This window comes from Nomascus leucogenys, chromosome 6, assembly GCF_006542625.1.
Source record: "Nomascus leucogenys isolate Asia chromosome 6, Asia_NLE_v1, whole genome shotgun sequence".
NCBI classification, from domain to species: Eukaryota; Metazoa; Chordata; class Mammalia; order Primates; family Hylobatidae; genus Nomascus; species Nomascus leucogenys.
In genome coordinates this window covers 83,331,694-83,347,507 of record NC_044386.1, presented here as the reverse complement: position 1 = coordinate 83,347,507, position 15,814 = coordinate 83,331,694, and the positions used below count along the sequence as shown (strand labels likewise).

The 15,814-nt window shown below is 44.1% G+C and overlaps 1 protein-coding gene across 2 annotated transcripts in view; it reads right to left on the bottom strand.

The window, feature by feature from the left end:
* SNX1 (sorting nexin 1) overlaps positions 1-15,814 on the bottom strand; it is a 45,234-nt gene that overhangs the window by 10,129 nt on the left and 19,291 nt on the right. For both annotated transcript variants that reach the window (XM_030814540.1, XM_030814539.1), the window contains exons 3-8: positions 10,599-10,726; positions 9,991-10,057; positions 5,006-5,049; positions 2,324-2,465; positions 974-1,052; positions 422-497 (exon numbers count right to left, since the gene is read on the bottom strand). In XM_030814540.1, coding sequence (XP_030670400.1) covers positions 422-497; positions 974-1,052; positions 2,324-2,465; positions 5,006-5,049; positions 9,991-10,057; positions 10,599-10,726 — 536 coding nt within the window. The remainder of the gene's footprint in view (positions 1-421; positions 498-973; positions 1,053-2,323; positions 2,466-5,005; positions 5,050-9,990; positions 10,058-10,598; positions 10,727-15,814) is intronic.

The following is a 15,814-nucleotide window of genomic DNA, read 5'->3' as shown; positions in this document are numbered from 1 at the left end:
CTATGCATAGCCTGTGAAAGAGACGGTCTACTTCAATTAACACTTTTCCTAAATGGCAGTTCTGTGGTTTGCAGTAACTGGTTTTTAACCAGTGACCCGCCTGGCATAAAATATGCATTCAATCTGAGCCAAGAAGTAACCTACAACATGCCAAGGACCTGCCAAATAGATCACTGTGTTGATCCAGTAAGACAATACTAGGCTGCTATTTGACCCTTACAACCAACTGCTTTTGACTTTGGGCAGAGCTTCTTTTATTTCAAAGGCTGAAAAATACTTCTCACTCTCAGGGGTTCACACAAAACTAGGATACAGTCTAGTACTAGGCATGTTAAGTGCTCACATATTTTTGGAATGAGCTGGTTTCATTTCACTAGGGGCAGATATAAATTATGAAATTCAGTTTGCACTGAATACTAACCTCTTCTTTTTCCAAGAACTCTCTGACGTCAGGGTCCTGTAACATAGTAGGATGATTTACAATCCTCTGCAGGTACCTAAAAGGTAAGCAGTTATCATCTGGTTAGTTGAGCTGGCCTCAGAAGGTTCTGGGCGTCACAAAGTGCTGGCAGTGATACCATGTCTTTTGTACTTTTTGTACTTAAAGTACCCTGAGATAAGGTACTTAAGCAGGACTCTCCTTGTAAGCATATTCAAGTTCACATTCCTGACATTTCCAAAAAGGGAGAGAAAAATAACTGGTCAGAAAGAAACCTCAGAGCCATTCATATTTGATTGTCTAAGAATATGACTGCCTGCTCACTCAGGATGGGGAAAAAACAGAAGATGGTCTATTCCCAAGAAGTGGGAAAATAAGCGACTCAGGAAAAGTTAAGAGATAATATGGAGGTGTGCAACTTCAATTCATTCACGTTTCATCTCTAACTCAAAGGACTGTCTCATCATTTAGACTCACTTTTCAGCTTCTCATCTGTCCTCACGTTATTCAGGAAAATTGCTGTATGGCACTTACCTTTCTAAAGCAGCCCTCCGTTTTTCAAGAAATTCTGCAGAAGAAGAATCTTCCTTCCCAACTTTCACTTTTGTCATCCCTAGAATGGAATTTAAAAAGCAAAATAACCATAAATCATCATGAACAGGATAAATCCTTTTTTTTTTTTTTTTTTAAGTGTCAAGAGGAGGAAAGGCAGTGAGGCTAGCACACAGCCTAAGGCCACTTCTATGTTATGTGCAGGGATGAACAAAAGGTTCTTTTTTTTTTTTTGACACGGAGTCTCGCTCTGTCGCCCAGGCTGGAGTGCAGTGGCACTATCTTGGCTCACTGCAAGCTCTGCCTCCCAGGTTCACGCCATTCTCCTGCCTCAGCCTCCCAAGCAGCTGGACTACAGGCACCCGCCACCACGCCCAGCCAATTTTTTGTCTTTTTAGTAGAGACGGGGTTTCACCATGTTAGCCAGGATGGTCTCAATCTCCTGACCTTGTGAACCGCCTGCCTCGGCCTCCCAAAGTGCTGGGATTACAGGCGTGAGCCACCGCGCCCGGCTGAACAAAAGGTTCTTTACATGAGAGCCACTTTTGAAAACTAGTTTCTAAGTGCTGAAGGTTCTAAACTCTAGGACTTGCAGAGTAAACATTTTCTTAAAAAGGCAGCCATGGAACCCTGAGTACAAACATCAACTGATGTTAATGAAGAGGCTCCTGGCCGGGCGCAGTGGCACACACCTGTAATCCCAGCACTTTGGGAGGCCAAGGCGGGCGGATCATGAGGTCGAGAGATCAAGACCATCCTGGCCAATGTGGTAAAACCCTGTCTACTAAAAATACAAAAATTAGCTGGGCATGGTGGTGGGCACCTGTAGTCCCAGCTACTGGGAGGCTGAGGCAGGAGAATCGCTTGAACCCAGGAGGCGGAGGTTTCAGTGAGCTGAGATCGCGCCACTGCACTCTAGCCTGGTGACAGAGTGAGACTCCACCTCAAAAACAAACAAACAAACAAACAAAAACCAAAAAACCAAAAAAACAAACAAAAAAATGAAGAGGTTCCTTCCTCTGACCCCTAATCCAATGCAGTCTATTTCAATCTGGAGGCAACAGCAATCATTTAAGACTCCTGCAGACCAACAGAAAACAAATGAACATAACAACCCTGGAGGCTAAACCCAGAGCTCCTACTGCATCCAAGGAGAACATGCCAAAATATGCTATTTTTCTCTAGACCTCCAGGGTAGGAAAACACTGGAAATGTCTCTTTTCTAACCACAAGACTGTTAATAGAAGTAGTCTCATATACTAAACAGTAAGTGAATTTTGGAGAGAATGCAAAGGAAAACAATCCAAGTGGAATGAAAGACCACAGGCTTACCTATGAGGCTCTTCTCTGGTGGAGGAGGGACAATGAAGCCATTCTGAGAGTGCTTCTCGGAAAGCTTCTCATAAAGACCCAGAAAGTCACTGAATCTTCTTTTTACTGCAAACTGTTTGCTTCTGAACAATGGTAAGCTCGTCTTGGGGACAGGAAAAAAAACAAGGCAATTTCATTCCAAATAGGGGATGGTATCTTGAAAGTCATCCTATTGACATTAAAGAAACCCATTTCCCAGATCCCTACCCTTCAGTCACCTGGCAAATAACTTTCTCCAAGGCAGAGAGTCTTAAACTTTTTAAAACTATAGTTCCCCCTTTGGCATTCTGGGAGCCTAAGGAGCTCTTCTCAGAATAATGATTTTAAATGCAAAAAATATATAGGATTATAAAGGCAATCAATTAAATTCAAATACATCTGAAGCCATGGTGACCTTTGAGGAAAAAAAAAATCCAAATACAGTTTCATTCCCAGGTTAAGAACTCTTGTTCTAAAGAAAGAAATGTTCAGTTCTAGAATTCTACAGTAACCAGTAACCCATTCATCTTTTATTGACTTTTTTTTTTTTTTTCTTTTTTGGAGATAGGATCTCACTTTGTTGCCCAGGCTGGAGTGCATTGGTGCGATCATAGCTTACTGCAGCCTCAAACTCCTGGGCTTAAGCAATCCTCCCACCTCAGCCTCCCAAATAGCTAGGAATACAGGCACACACTACCATACCCAGCTCATTCTTCACTGCCTTTTTTTTTTTTTGAGATGGAGTCTCACTCTGTCACCCAGGCTGGAGTGCAGTGGTGCAATCTCGGCTCACTGCAACCTCCACCTCTCGGGTTCAAGCAATTCTCGTCTCAGCCTCCTGAGTGGCTGGGATTACAGGCTCCTGCCACGACGCCCGACTAATTTTTGTATTTTAGTAGAGATGGGGTTTCACCATGTTGGCCAGGCTGGTCTCAAACTCCTGACCTTAGGTGATCCACCTGCCTCAGCCTCCCAAAGTACTGGGATTACAGACGTGAGCCACTGCACCCAGCCTCATTGACTTATTTAAGGGTATTAGCTGCTGGAATTACAGCAGCCAAACTAAAGACAGACAAAAAGTGCTTCTAAGAAGGGGAAGCAGGTGATGAGCAGGGTGGGAATTGGATGAAATGTCTAAGCTGTAGACAGTAACCTCTAAAGTGTCATAATCTAGAGCTCACAGGACGCAGGCCAACAAGTAGTAGAGAGACAATACAAAGCAGATTTCTACCAAAAAAGGTTAGGCCTACATCACAATGACAGTTCACTTTAAACTCACCAGATAGGCAAAATTTAAGGAGGTTGGCCTCACCAATTGCTGGCAAGGAAGTGAATCAATGGGAACTTTTATATACTGCTGATGGGGTATAAATTGGTACAAAGAGTTTAAAAAACAGTTTGTATTCCTTGTGTCCAATATTTGCAGTACCTATGACCCACAGGAATTACTCCTGGTTACACACTCTAGAGAAACCCTTCCACGTGTGCACTAGAGACGTGCAAGAAAGTTCCCAGTTACAAAAACCAGAAACATGTTGACAGCAGAAAATGTTCACAACAGAAAAACATAAATATTTTGTGGTATATGAACTAACTACAGCTATGACCATCAAGGATGGGTGAGAGAAACAATGCTAAATAAAGCAAGCACAATTATCAGCACGATACTATTTTTTTTTTTTTGAGACAGAGTCTCGCTCTGTCGCCCAGGCTGGAGTGCAGTGGCGCGATCTTGGCTAACTGCAAGCTCCGCCTCCCGGGTTCACGCCATTCTCCTGCCTCAGCCTCCCCAGCAGCTGGGGCTACAGGTGCCTGCCACCACGCCCAGCTAATTTTTTTTGTATTTTTAGTAGAGGCGGGGTTTCACCGTGTTAGCCAGGATGGTCTCGATCTCCTGACCTCGTGATCCGCCCACTTTGGCCCCCCAAAGTGCTGGGATTACAGGCGTGAGCCACCGCGCCCGGCCCCCATGATACTATTTTTATGAAACTCAAAACAAAGCAAAACAGTCTAATATATATATACACATATACATATAGATACACATATATATATGTGTATATATATATGTAAAGATTTCTTATAAAAGAAATGAGAGACAACTCAGGAGAAAGGGCATCTCTAAGGTATGAGGCAGGGGATATGATGGAAAAACACGCAGGTGGATCCAATGGTACTCAAGACTAGTGGTAAGTTTAGGGCTTCATTCATTATGCTTCATAACTTGTATACAACATTGTGTACATTTTGTATGCATTAATATTATATACAAAAGAAGAGCAGACCAGTGGGGCAAAAGGTTAAGTATTAAAAAAAGCTCTCTGAAACCTCAGAAGCATTGAAGATTTTAAACGATAGTTTAGGACAATCTGTGAATCTAGCTCCAAACCACATGGTTCTCTAAGAAGGATGGGGCTGTATCAGATATACCACGACTTAATAGAACCACATTGAAATGTTAGCTTTCTGGAAAAGTATTAAAAAGACTCAGTCTGGAGTACCCAGATGAGATTACCAAGGGGATGCAGGCTTGCTCCATCTTGAGTAAACATGAAGATGTTGGCAAAGAAACAAAGGAGATACCCAGAAATAATCTGAATGATGACCTTGGTATAAGCACCAAAGTCTATGAAGATGGTCATCAGCAGGGTCACCTGGACTCACCTGTGTTGTAACTTTGTAGGCTACATATGCATTCATACCATCCCCTGTGGGAGAAGAAGAAAGCGGAAGATTATCTTGCAAACCAAAGCAGTGCCAATCCAGCTAACATTTAACCAGGAATCATAAAAGCCACAGGAACCCTGGATAAGAAGGGATGCTTGTTTAATCTCCAAGCTTTATATGCAATCTTAGAATCCAGTTCCTACTTTGCCTCAGGGCCTCTGTGGCACATAGTAAGCCCCCATGGATGCTGGCTGGGCCCCAGTTTGAGTTACACAAAGAGTCAGCCCTCTGTTCCAAAGCCAGGCCAGGCTCCATTTATACCCTCCACAAAGCAGCACTGGATACTGACAATCCATCAGTTGTTACCATGCCAATATTTGGGCTGGCTACACACATCTGTCCGAAACCAAACAATTCTCTTGCTGTATAAAGCAGGAGGAGAAGGAAGCAACTGATGTAAAAGGAAACAAGTAGTTCTACCCTAGGCTAGCTCTGGGCTCGATTTGCTCTTTCAGAAACATCGTCACAACCCCCTCCATTGGTGCCGGGGGGTACACTGACCTCTCTGATCTAGCATGTTCACCAAGAGCAAAGGGTCTGGCAGGAAGACACTTTGGCTGCCTAATGTCACACAAATCTCCCTTTCCTGGAGCAATTATTTTTATGAAAAAGCCTTTGACTGTTAAATAATTTGGGATTCAAGCTATTGTTTTTGTCTGTGGTGATGTCCTGACCTAGACCACTTAAGGAGATAAAGATGCCACTGATACCCTGAGCACTGAAAAGACATATTCTGGAATCCAAACAGACATAGCTCCAGTGCTGGACTATGGTGTTTGGGGTTGGTTTTGTTCCCTGCCTCCCCCACCCTTGATTCCTTCCCACATCAAACAGGAAAATCTAGGTCAACAGTTACCAGCTGCTTAAGCCTCTGAACTGGTTCTGGGGTGAGGGGTGAGGGGCCAAGGGAAGGAAGAGCAGGCAGTACTGGATCAGCAGCATCACACATTATAACTTGGTTTCAATAAGATGGCTGGAAATGCCTGCTTTTTGAAAAATTTACCAAGAATTTGAAGATTACATAGGAATACAGGGCTTGTCTGCTATACTTCTCCAGCCCCTACCAAAAGGGTGTATATAAAACAGAAACTATAAGCTAAACTTTAGAAATTATTTTATACTGATTACCAACTTTAGTTCTCTTCTAAACCACCTTACTAACATTACCCAATACTACTAAGGATGTTTACTACTGATAAAAGAAAAAAAAAGAAATCTAAGTTTATTTTATAGAAGTAATATTCAAAATTTCATTCACAGCAGAATAGTTATGGTCAAATGTCCAAGAAGTCAATCCCATAATTTAGTGCCTCCAATTAAGAAAGTTTAAATGCAAACACAGAGAAAACAGAAAAGCAGGATCTTCAGATATTTTGTTTCTCAGCTGCTTTTACTTAGGCAATGTACATGAAAAGAGACATATTGCATGTACATAGAGAGCACACAGATCTGCAAATGAGCTAGTAATACAAGGCTTTAAATTTACGTAAATTTCCAGAATAATTTCAGAGTTGAAGATAACATATGCAAATTACCAAGGCTCTAAAAAGCATATCCTGGTAAAAGTTAAATTCTAAATTATTTAGATGTGTGCAGGAACAAGAAGCACATGTTGAATAAACAGCCCACACAAACAGAATGTGTTGTTATAAAGATCAGGTCTTGAATATGAAAATATTTTAATTAGCTGGTTTCTTGGCATCAACATGACTAAGAAACTAGACTACAGTGCAAAGAGATGAAAACTTATCACCAAGAGTGATTTGTGTTTAAACGCATCTGATCCATGGGCTGTTTAAATTACTCTCTGTAATGGGATAAATTGTGTCCCCTTCAAAATAGGTACGTTTTACGTTCTAACTCCCAGTTCCTCAGAATGTGATCTTATTTAGTAACAGGGTCTTTACCAATGTAATTGAGTTAAAATGAAGACATTAGGGTGGGCCCTACTCCACTCAGGTTGGTGTCCTTATTTGTTAAAGAGGGAATGTGCACACAGAGATAGACATGCATACAGGGAAGGCAATGTGGAGATGCTTAGGAAGGATGCCACATGACAGCAAAGGCAGAGACTGAAGTGATGCATCGACAAGCCGAGGAAGGCCTGAGACTGCCAGAAGCTGAGAGAGAGGCATGAACAGTCCTTCCCTAGCGCCTTCACAGTGAGAATGGCCTGCCGACACCAGGATTTGAGATTTCTGGCCTCCAAAACTGTGAGAAATTTCTGTTGTTTTAACCAGTTTGTGGTACTTTGCTACAGCAGCCTTAGGAAACCAGTATGTTCCCTCTCCTGGTTCAGACATCATGACTTATTACATTTTAAGAGAATAAGTGCCATTCATTCATCTTATTCCACCAAGGATTTAAAGCAGTGAATAACTAGCTTAAAATTAATGTTTATAGAATATCCATAAATATTAGAGAAGCAAGAGAGAATCTAGACATATCATCCAAAGTCCTGGTCCAGGATCTATCATGGGCCACACTGTGCCCTCACAGGAAAGCTACTTCCTTTTTGGTCCTCAATTTCCTTTTCTGTTAGATGAAGAACTGTGTAAGATGCTCAAAAACATCCTACCAGTCCAACAGTCTGGGAAAAGTAAGACTCAACAGTTCAAATTTAAAAAAAAATTTTTCTTTCTGAGATAGGATCTCACTCTGTTACCCAAGCTGGAGTGCCGTAGTGTTACCTCAGCTCACTGCAGCGTTGACCTTCCAGGCTCAAGTGATCCTCCTACCTCGGCCTCCCAAGTACGTGGGACTACAGGCATGTACTGCCATGCCTCTGTAATTTTTTATTTTTTTGTAGAGACACGGCTAATTTTTTACTTTTTGTAAAGTCATGGTCTTGCCATGTTGGGCAGGCTGGTCCTGAACTCCTGGGTTTAAGTGATCCTCCTGCCTTGGCCTTTCTTTTTTTTTTTTTTTTTTTTGAGACGGAGTCTTGCTCTTTCGCCCAGGTTAGAGTGCAGTGGCGCGATCTCGGCTCACTGCAAGCTCCGCCTCCCGGGTTCACGCCATTCTCCTGCCTCAGCCTCCCTAGTAGCTGGGACTACAGGCGCCCACCACTGCGCCCGGCTAATTTTTTCTATTTTTAGTAGAGACGGGGTTTCACCGTGTTAACCAGGATAGTCTCGATCTCCTGACCTCGTGATCCACCCGCCTCGGCCTCCCAAAGTGCTGGGATTACAGGCGTGAGCCACCGCGCCCAGCCTCTGCCTTGGCCTTTCAAACTGCTGGGATTACACATGTGAGCCACTGCACCTGGCCTAAAATCAACAGTTTAATGACAACCATTTTGGCCGGAGACCAGGCTAGGCAACATGGTGAAACCCTGTCTACAAAAAATATAAAAAAATTAGCCAGGCATGGTGATGCACACCTGTAGTCACAGCTACTCGGGAGGCTGAGGTGGAAGGATCACCTGAGCCTGGGGAGGTCGAGGCTGCAGTGAGCTGTGATCGTACCACTGCACTCCAGTCTGGGGGACAGACAAAAAAAAAAAAAGACAACCATTTTGGCATAAAGTCTAACAAGTTCCTGTCCCTAGTTCCAAAAAGACCAAGAATTGAGAATTACATTTGTCCTCTTAACTGTATAAACACCACTCCTGTTTAGGAAGACAGGCTCTGTATAGCCTCTTCCGTAAGGGACTACAGCTAGAACAAGGAAAGATGAGGCCTATTGTTCTCCACTCAGGGATAACTCTTGCAAGCTTGGGAGAGGGGAAAGCCATCCTAAAAATCCAAGTCTAGACAAAGTTAAGTGTTATGCTTTTAGAAGATCTAACTTCAATTTTGAGTACAATTCAACCTGGATCCCACAGATAGACTTCCCCACCTCATAAGGTTATCAAAAGTATGTGTATAAATGAGAGTTTCAAACTTCTTGAGGGAAAAAATAAGTTCAGTGTCCCTCAATTTTAGAACATGTATTTTTTAGGGTGCTTACATGGAATTTGCCATCTCAAAAGACAGTAAAATGGTCTTATCAACTCTGAAGGAGAAGATAATGTTGGTTTTTTGTTTTGTTTTGTTTTGTTTTGTTTTTAAGACACAGTCTTGCTCTGTCGCCCAGGATGGAGCGCAGTGGCATGATCTCAGCTCACTGCAGCCTCCACCTCCCGGGTTCAAGCGATTCTCTGGCCTCAGCCTCCTGAGTAGGTGCAATTATAGGCGCACACCACCACGCCTGGCCCATTTTTTCATTTTTAGTATAGATGGGGTTTCACCATGTTGGCCTGGCTGAACTCCTGACCTCAAGTGATCTGCCTGCCTTCGCCTCCCAAAGTGCTGGGATTACAGGTGTGGGCCACCATGGCTGGCCTGTTGGGGTTTTTAAAAAGAGACTCTAGCTGGGTGCGGTGGCTCATGCCTGTAATCTCGGTGCTTTAAGAGGCTAAGGCAGGAGGATCACTTGAGGCCAGGAGTTTGAGACCAGCCTGGGCAACATAGCAAGACCCCATCTCTTAAAAAAAAAAAATTAGTTAGCACGGTAGCATGTGCCTGTAGTCCCAGCTACTTGGGCGGCTGGGGTGGCTGAGGTGGGAGGATTGCTTGAGTCCAGGAGCTGGAGGTGATAGTGAGCTATGATAGTGCTACTGTGCTCCATTCTGGGTGACAAAATGAGGCCTTGTCTCTAAAAAACAAAAAAAACAAAAGAATAAAAATAAAAAGGGATTCTAGTAGTATTTGATGACGCTGATTTTTCTTCCTGAAGCCAAGAAAAGACTGACTAACGCATTGAGTAACTGCAGTCTCTGGCCTCAGAAACATAGCAAGGGCTCTACTTTTACAGAAAAGATACTAATTAAGTACTTCACATTGACTAGTTCAACTCTGGGGGTAGCCATCCTGAAATTAGCTACCTATGCTTTCCACAGCCACATCCTAACATCACAAGGAGTCCTAAGAACCACTTACCTATCTTCTCAGGATCAGTTATACCGACTGTCAAATCAAATTGATCCTCCTGTTCTTCTTCCTCTAGCTTTTTAAAGAAAAGACAAATCATGAGAGTTGACATGAAAAAAAAGCTATCAATTTTACCCTGTAATAACCTTACACCAATCTAATAAAATCAAGATGTATCCTTCAGTGTTCAGCTTTTGTCCATTCCCAACAATCCCAATGAACCAACTCTCAAAATTTTAAATTAGGAGCCAGCTTACAAGTCTTTGTTACATGTATCCCCTTAAAATCTTATTTTGATGACAATGAATAACTGCCAGATTTAGAAAGACTTGCCTCTTGCAGGCTAGGAAGGAAGTGAGGAGAAACTATACTCCTGAATATGGAAGCTTCACACACTAAGTATCTTTAGTAACCATTGAAAGCCTTTGTGCTCTGGGCAATAGATACTCTGCCCAAGAAAGACCTCCTGTATTGGATTCTGGCTGTCCATTAACCATAAAGATCTCCTTCAAGAGTCATAAATATTTTCCCAAGGTTCATACTCAACTACACTTCAGACTGGCAGTACACAGTCCTAAACATCTAAAAGCGGTAAGACCAAGAACACAGATTCTCACCTCCTCATAGGTTGGCTGGGGCTTTGAAGAATTTGTGGCTTCCTGCGGAGGAAGAGAAATGAGTGTTCTCGCTGGCACCTTCTTCTGATTATTTTGTGTGCTGTCCAAGGATAGCTCCACTGTGGCATCTAAAATGAAGTTGATATTTTAAAATGAAGGTCAGTAATAAGTCTGAAGGCTAAACTTGTGTAGGCTAAGAACTTATAAGAACAATAGCAAGCACTCTCAATACATAGAGGCTCTTAGACTAAGAGTCATAAAATGTTTACAAGGAGAAAAGGGGAGGAAGGTAAGGGAAGTGCTCTTCTAGCACAGGCTTAGTAGAACAACTTCTCCTTCTCCTTCTCCTTTCCAAATACACCCACTTGGCTACCCTCTCCTACCTAGAATTTAGGCAAGAACCAAGGATAAGCAAAAAGACAACACAGCCAAAATAAGTTTATCAATTTTATTTTTTTTAATTTTATTTATTTTTTAGACAGAGTCTCACTCTGTCACCCAGGTTGGAGTGCAGTGGCACGATCTGGGCTCACTGCAACCTCCACCTCGCGGGTTCAAGTGATTCTCCTGCCTCAGCCTCCTGAATAGCTGGTACTACAGGTGCACACCACCACAGCCAGCTAATTTAGTTTGTCAATTTTAATCTTAGGAGTATTCCTTTAGAACATTATATGAGCCCTATTTATTCTTGTTATAATTGTTTGTAAAAGGCTGGGCACAGCGGCTCATGCCTGTAACCCTAGCACTTTGGGAGGCCAAGGTGGGCAGACTGCCTGAGCTCAGGAGTTTGAAACCAGCCTGGGCAACATGATGAAACGCCGTCTCTACTAAAAATACAAAAAAACAGTAGCCGGGTATGGTGGCCTGAGCCTGTAGTCCTAGCTACCAGGAGGCCGAGGCAGGAGAATTGTTTGAACAGGGAGGCAGAGGTTGCAGTGAGCCAAGATCGCGCCACTGCACTTCAGCCTGGGCGACAGAGGGAGACTCCGTCTCCAAAAAAAAAAAGAAAAATTGTTTGTAAAAGAAGTTCAGATATTTGCTTTACACACCAATATGATAGAAGAGGCAGGCATACTGACAGGAAAAAAATGACGTCAAAGGAAGAGTCAGGAAAACTATAAGCTAGAAAAAAATGGAGCCAAGATACAAGCACAGTAACATTTGGGAAAGGGCAGTTTTCCACACCTGATGACAGCACTGTTATTTTGTCATGGTTTAAGAATTTTTCCTAATGGTTTAGATCTCCTTGTAAAGGTTAAATTATACTTAATATATGCTATCCAATTTGAGAAAAAAGACATGTAATATCTGAAAATCTTTCTACTCAAAACAGTTTAAAAAATAATGCTTAAGGTCTGCCTTTGTCTATCTGGGGAGAACTCAGTTGAACAGAACGACTCATTCCCTCAGTGCTCCAGAGAAGGGACTTTAAAAATAGCATTATGTACCATTCTTAGGCATTAAAATTTTTTATGCAAATAACAAGAATGCACTTTCAACTTGGAGCAATGGAACTAGATGCTCTAAGCCTAAACAGTCCAAACTTTTTTTCTTTTTTAGTAACAGAAAACATAAATATCAATTTGGGTTTGGTCTGATCAGTAGGTATTCTTTTTTAATTTTAGGAAATTCAAAGAATGCTGTTTCTTCTTCTTTCTCATTTGGGGCTAAACGAAACCAGAGATGATGGTTTATGCATATATGCGTATAGCATAATCAAGTCCCAGATCAGTATTCTAATCATTAAATGTGAATCAAGTCTGCAAACAGGGTTGCCACACTGTTAGAAATGAAATCTGATCCCTATCAGGAAAGTGAGAAAGGTGGTAACATAATCTGACTCTGGGGTGGGAGTATAAAACGAACAACCAAAAAAGTACAGTTGACCCTTGAACAACACAGGTTTGAACTGCATGGGTCCATTTATACATGAATTTTCCTCTGCCTCTGCCACCCTGAGGCAGCAAGACCAACCACTCCTGTGCCTCAGCCTACTTACTCAATGTGAGGATGCAAGAATGAAAACCTTTATGATGAACCACTTCCATTTAATGAAAGGTAAACATTTCCCTTCCTATGATTTTCTTAATAATTTTCTCTGGCTTACTTTATTGTAAGAATACAGTATATAATACATGTAACATACAAAAGACATGTTAATTGATTATCTTATCGGTAAGGCTTCCAGTCAACAGTAGGCTATTAGTAGGCTATTAGAAAAGTCTGTCCTTCCTTCCTCCTTCCTTCCTTCCTTCCTTCCTTCCTTCCTTCCTTCCTTCCTTCCTTCCTCCCTCCCTCCCTCCCTCCCTCCCTCCCTCCCTCCCTCTCTCTCTCTCTTTCTCTCTTTCTTTTCCCTCTAGGGCCCAGGCTGCAATCTACTCGGCTCCCTGCTGCCCTGCCCCGCGGACTGCCTGGGACTGCCGGCGCACGCCACCACCGCTGCCTGCTTTTTCTCCTTTGCCTGCAGGCGCGGTTTCGCCATGTTGGCCACGCTGGTCTCCACTCCTGACGCCGAGTGCTCTGCCCGCCTCGGCCTCCTGAGGTGCTGGGACTGCAGACGGAGTCTCGCTCACACGGTGCTCGGTGTTGCCCGGGCTGGAGTGCGGTGGCGTGGTCTTGGCTCGCGGCAGCCTCCGCCTCCCAGCCACCTGCCTTGGCCTACCAGGGTGCTGGGATTGCAGCCCCTGCCCGGCCGCCGCCCCGTCTGGGAGGTGAGAAGCGTCTCTGCTCGGCCGCCCCTCTGCCCGGCCGCCCCATCTGGGAAACGAGGAGCGCCTCTGCCCGGCCACCCATCATCTGGGAAGTGAGGAGCGCCTCTGCCCGGCCGCCCCGTCCGGGAAGAAGTGAGGAGCGCCTCTGCCCAGCCGCCCCGTCCGGGAAGAAGTGAGGAGCGCCTCTGCCCGGCCGCCCCGTCTGGGAAGTGAGGAGCGCCTCTGCCCGGCCGCCCCGTCTGGGATGTGGGGAGCGCCTCTGCCCGGCCGCCCCGTCTGGGAATGTGGGGAGCGCCTCTGCCCGGCCGCCCCGTCTGGGATGTGGGGAGCGCCTCTGCCCGGCCGCCCCGTCTGGGAAGTGAGGAGCGCCTCTGCCCGGCCGCCCCGTCTGGGAAGAAGTGAGGAGCACCTCTGCCCGGCCGCCCCGTCTGGGAAGTGAGGAGCGCCTCTGCCCGGCCACCCATCGTCTGGGAAGTGAGGAGCGCCTCTGCCCAGCCGCCCCGTCTGGGAAGAAGTGAGGAGCACCTCTGCCCGGCCGCCCCGTCTGGGAAGAAATGAGCAACGCGTCTACCCGGTCGCCCTGTCTGGGAAGTGAGGAGCGCCTCTGCCCGGCCGCCCCGTCTGGGAAGAAGTGAGGAGCACCTCTGCCCGGCCGCCCCGTCTGGGAAGAAGTGAGGAGCGTCTCTGCCTGGCCGCCCCATCTGGGAAGTGAGGAGCGCCTCTGCCCGGCCGCCCCGTCTGGGATGTGGGGAGCGCCTCTGCCCGACCGCCCCGTCTGGGAGGTCTGCCACGGGGGCCAGAAGCAATGTGGGGGCTGGACGTGGTGGCTCACGCCTGTGGTCCCAGCACTCTGGGGGGCCGAGGCGGGTTGATCACTTCGGGCTAGGAGTTCGAGACCAGTCTGGCCAACATGGCGAAACATGAAAAATACAACAGACAAACCAACCAACCAACCCAGTGACAACAAAACAGGTCTACCCTGGAGTCATACTCTAATTTTTTCTATTTTCCTCCCTTTCTGATCCTTTATCCCACTTTCTTTTTCCTCCTCTTCCTTCTCCTTCTTCTTTGTCAAATAGAGGATTGAGTTATTGTCACTGATCCATATAAAGTCCCTCTCTCATTTATTTTAATTCCCACCCCCTATTTCCATTCCCCGACTTCCCATGTGCAACCTTCCTAATATGTTTGATGCGCATCTTTTTGTTTGTACGTATTTTTAGAAAATGTTTATTGTTTTGTGTGCAAAAAAAAAATTAATAAAGAAAAAAAGTTTTGGGGAAGTTATAAACAAATTTTTGACTGCGCCTGCATTGTTCGAGGACTAACTATACATATAATGAACATTCTAGGATATTAGGAGTCTCTGAAACAAGCAACCAGTTGAAGTATGCATAGGATATTCACATCACACAGGTCCCACACAAATAATTCAGTTAACAAACATGTTTGGAAATGAAACAGGAAGTATCACTCATCTAAAATATTTGGCCCTTTAGAATGCTACTAAAAACCTTTTGCCAGCTTGGGCAACATGACAAAAGCCTGTCTCTACAAAAAATAAAACAAAACAAACATGCAAATATTAACAGGTGTGGTGGTGCCCACCTGTGGTCCTAGCTACTCAGAAGGTTGAGGTGGGAAGATCACTTGAGACTGGGAGGTCGAGGCTGCAGTGAGCCATGACCACACCACTGCACTCCAGCCTGGGCAACAGAGTGAGACCCTGTCTCATTAAAAAAAAAAAAAAAAAAAAAAAAAGCCTTTTGAAGAGCTGTGCATCTTCTACTGAAATTCATGTGATAAAGATGCCAAAACTTATATTAAAACATGCTTTTCTCTTTGAACTCCTGTTAAGAGTACTGGAAAAGCATTCAGGCTCCATGAGAGACTCTGATCATCACTAGATTTATTATTTAAAAATGAAATCAGAACATTTAAGTTTCCACAGTCAAATATCTAAAACAACTGAGAAGCTACTGAAGTCCTAAACTAAATGTCTCATTGTAGACATTCCATTCTAGAGATAGCTTATGTTCCTTTCTTAGAAGTGAGGCAGGTATTGGCTACTTAAAAAACTAGTAGGCGAATGAAGTAAATCAGTATCCTCGCTATGAACAAATATGACCCTAATAAAGATCTACATGTTCATGTGTATAAAACCCAATCACTGGGTAACTATCACACTAAACTATCAGGTCAGGTCTTCTTATAATGAAAGATCATATAAATGTTAAGGTCCCAAAGACAGAAAATTCATTTTCTTTTCAATCTGCCATATAACCAAAGACAATTCATTATTTGCCTTCATATCATTTCTCCTCCAGAAATTTATTTTTATTTTTTAATAGAGATGAGGTTTTGCTATGTTGCCCAGGCTGGTTTTAAATCCTGGGCTCAAGGAATCTTCCCACCTTGGCCTCCCAAAGTGCTGGAATTACAGGCCTGAGCCACCGTGCCTGGCCTCCTCCACAAATTTTATCCAAAAAATAATCAGTATCAGAA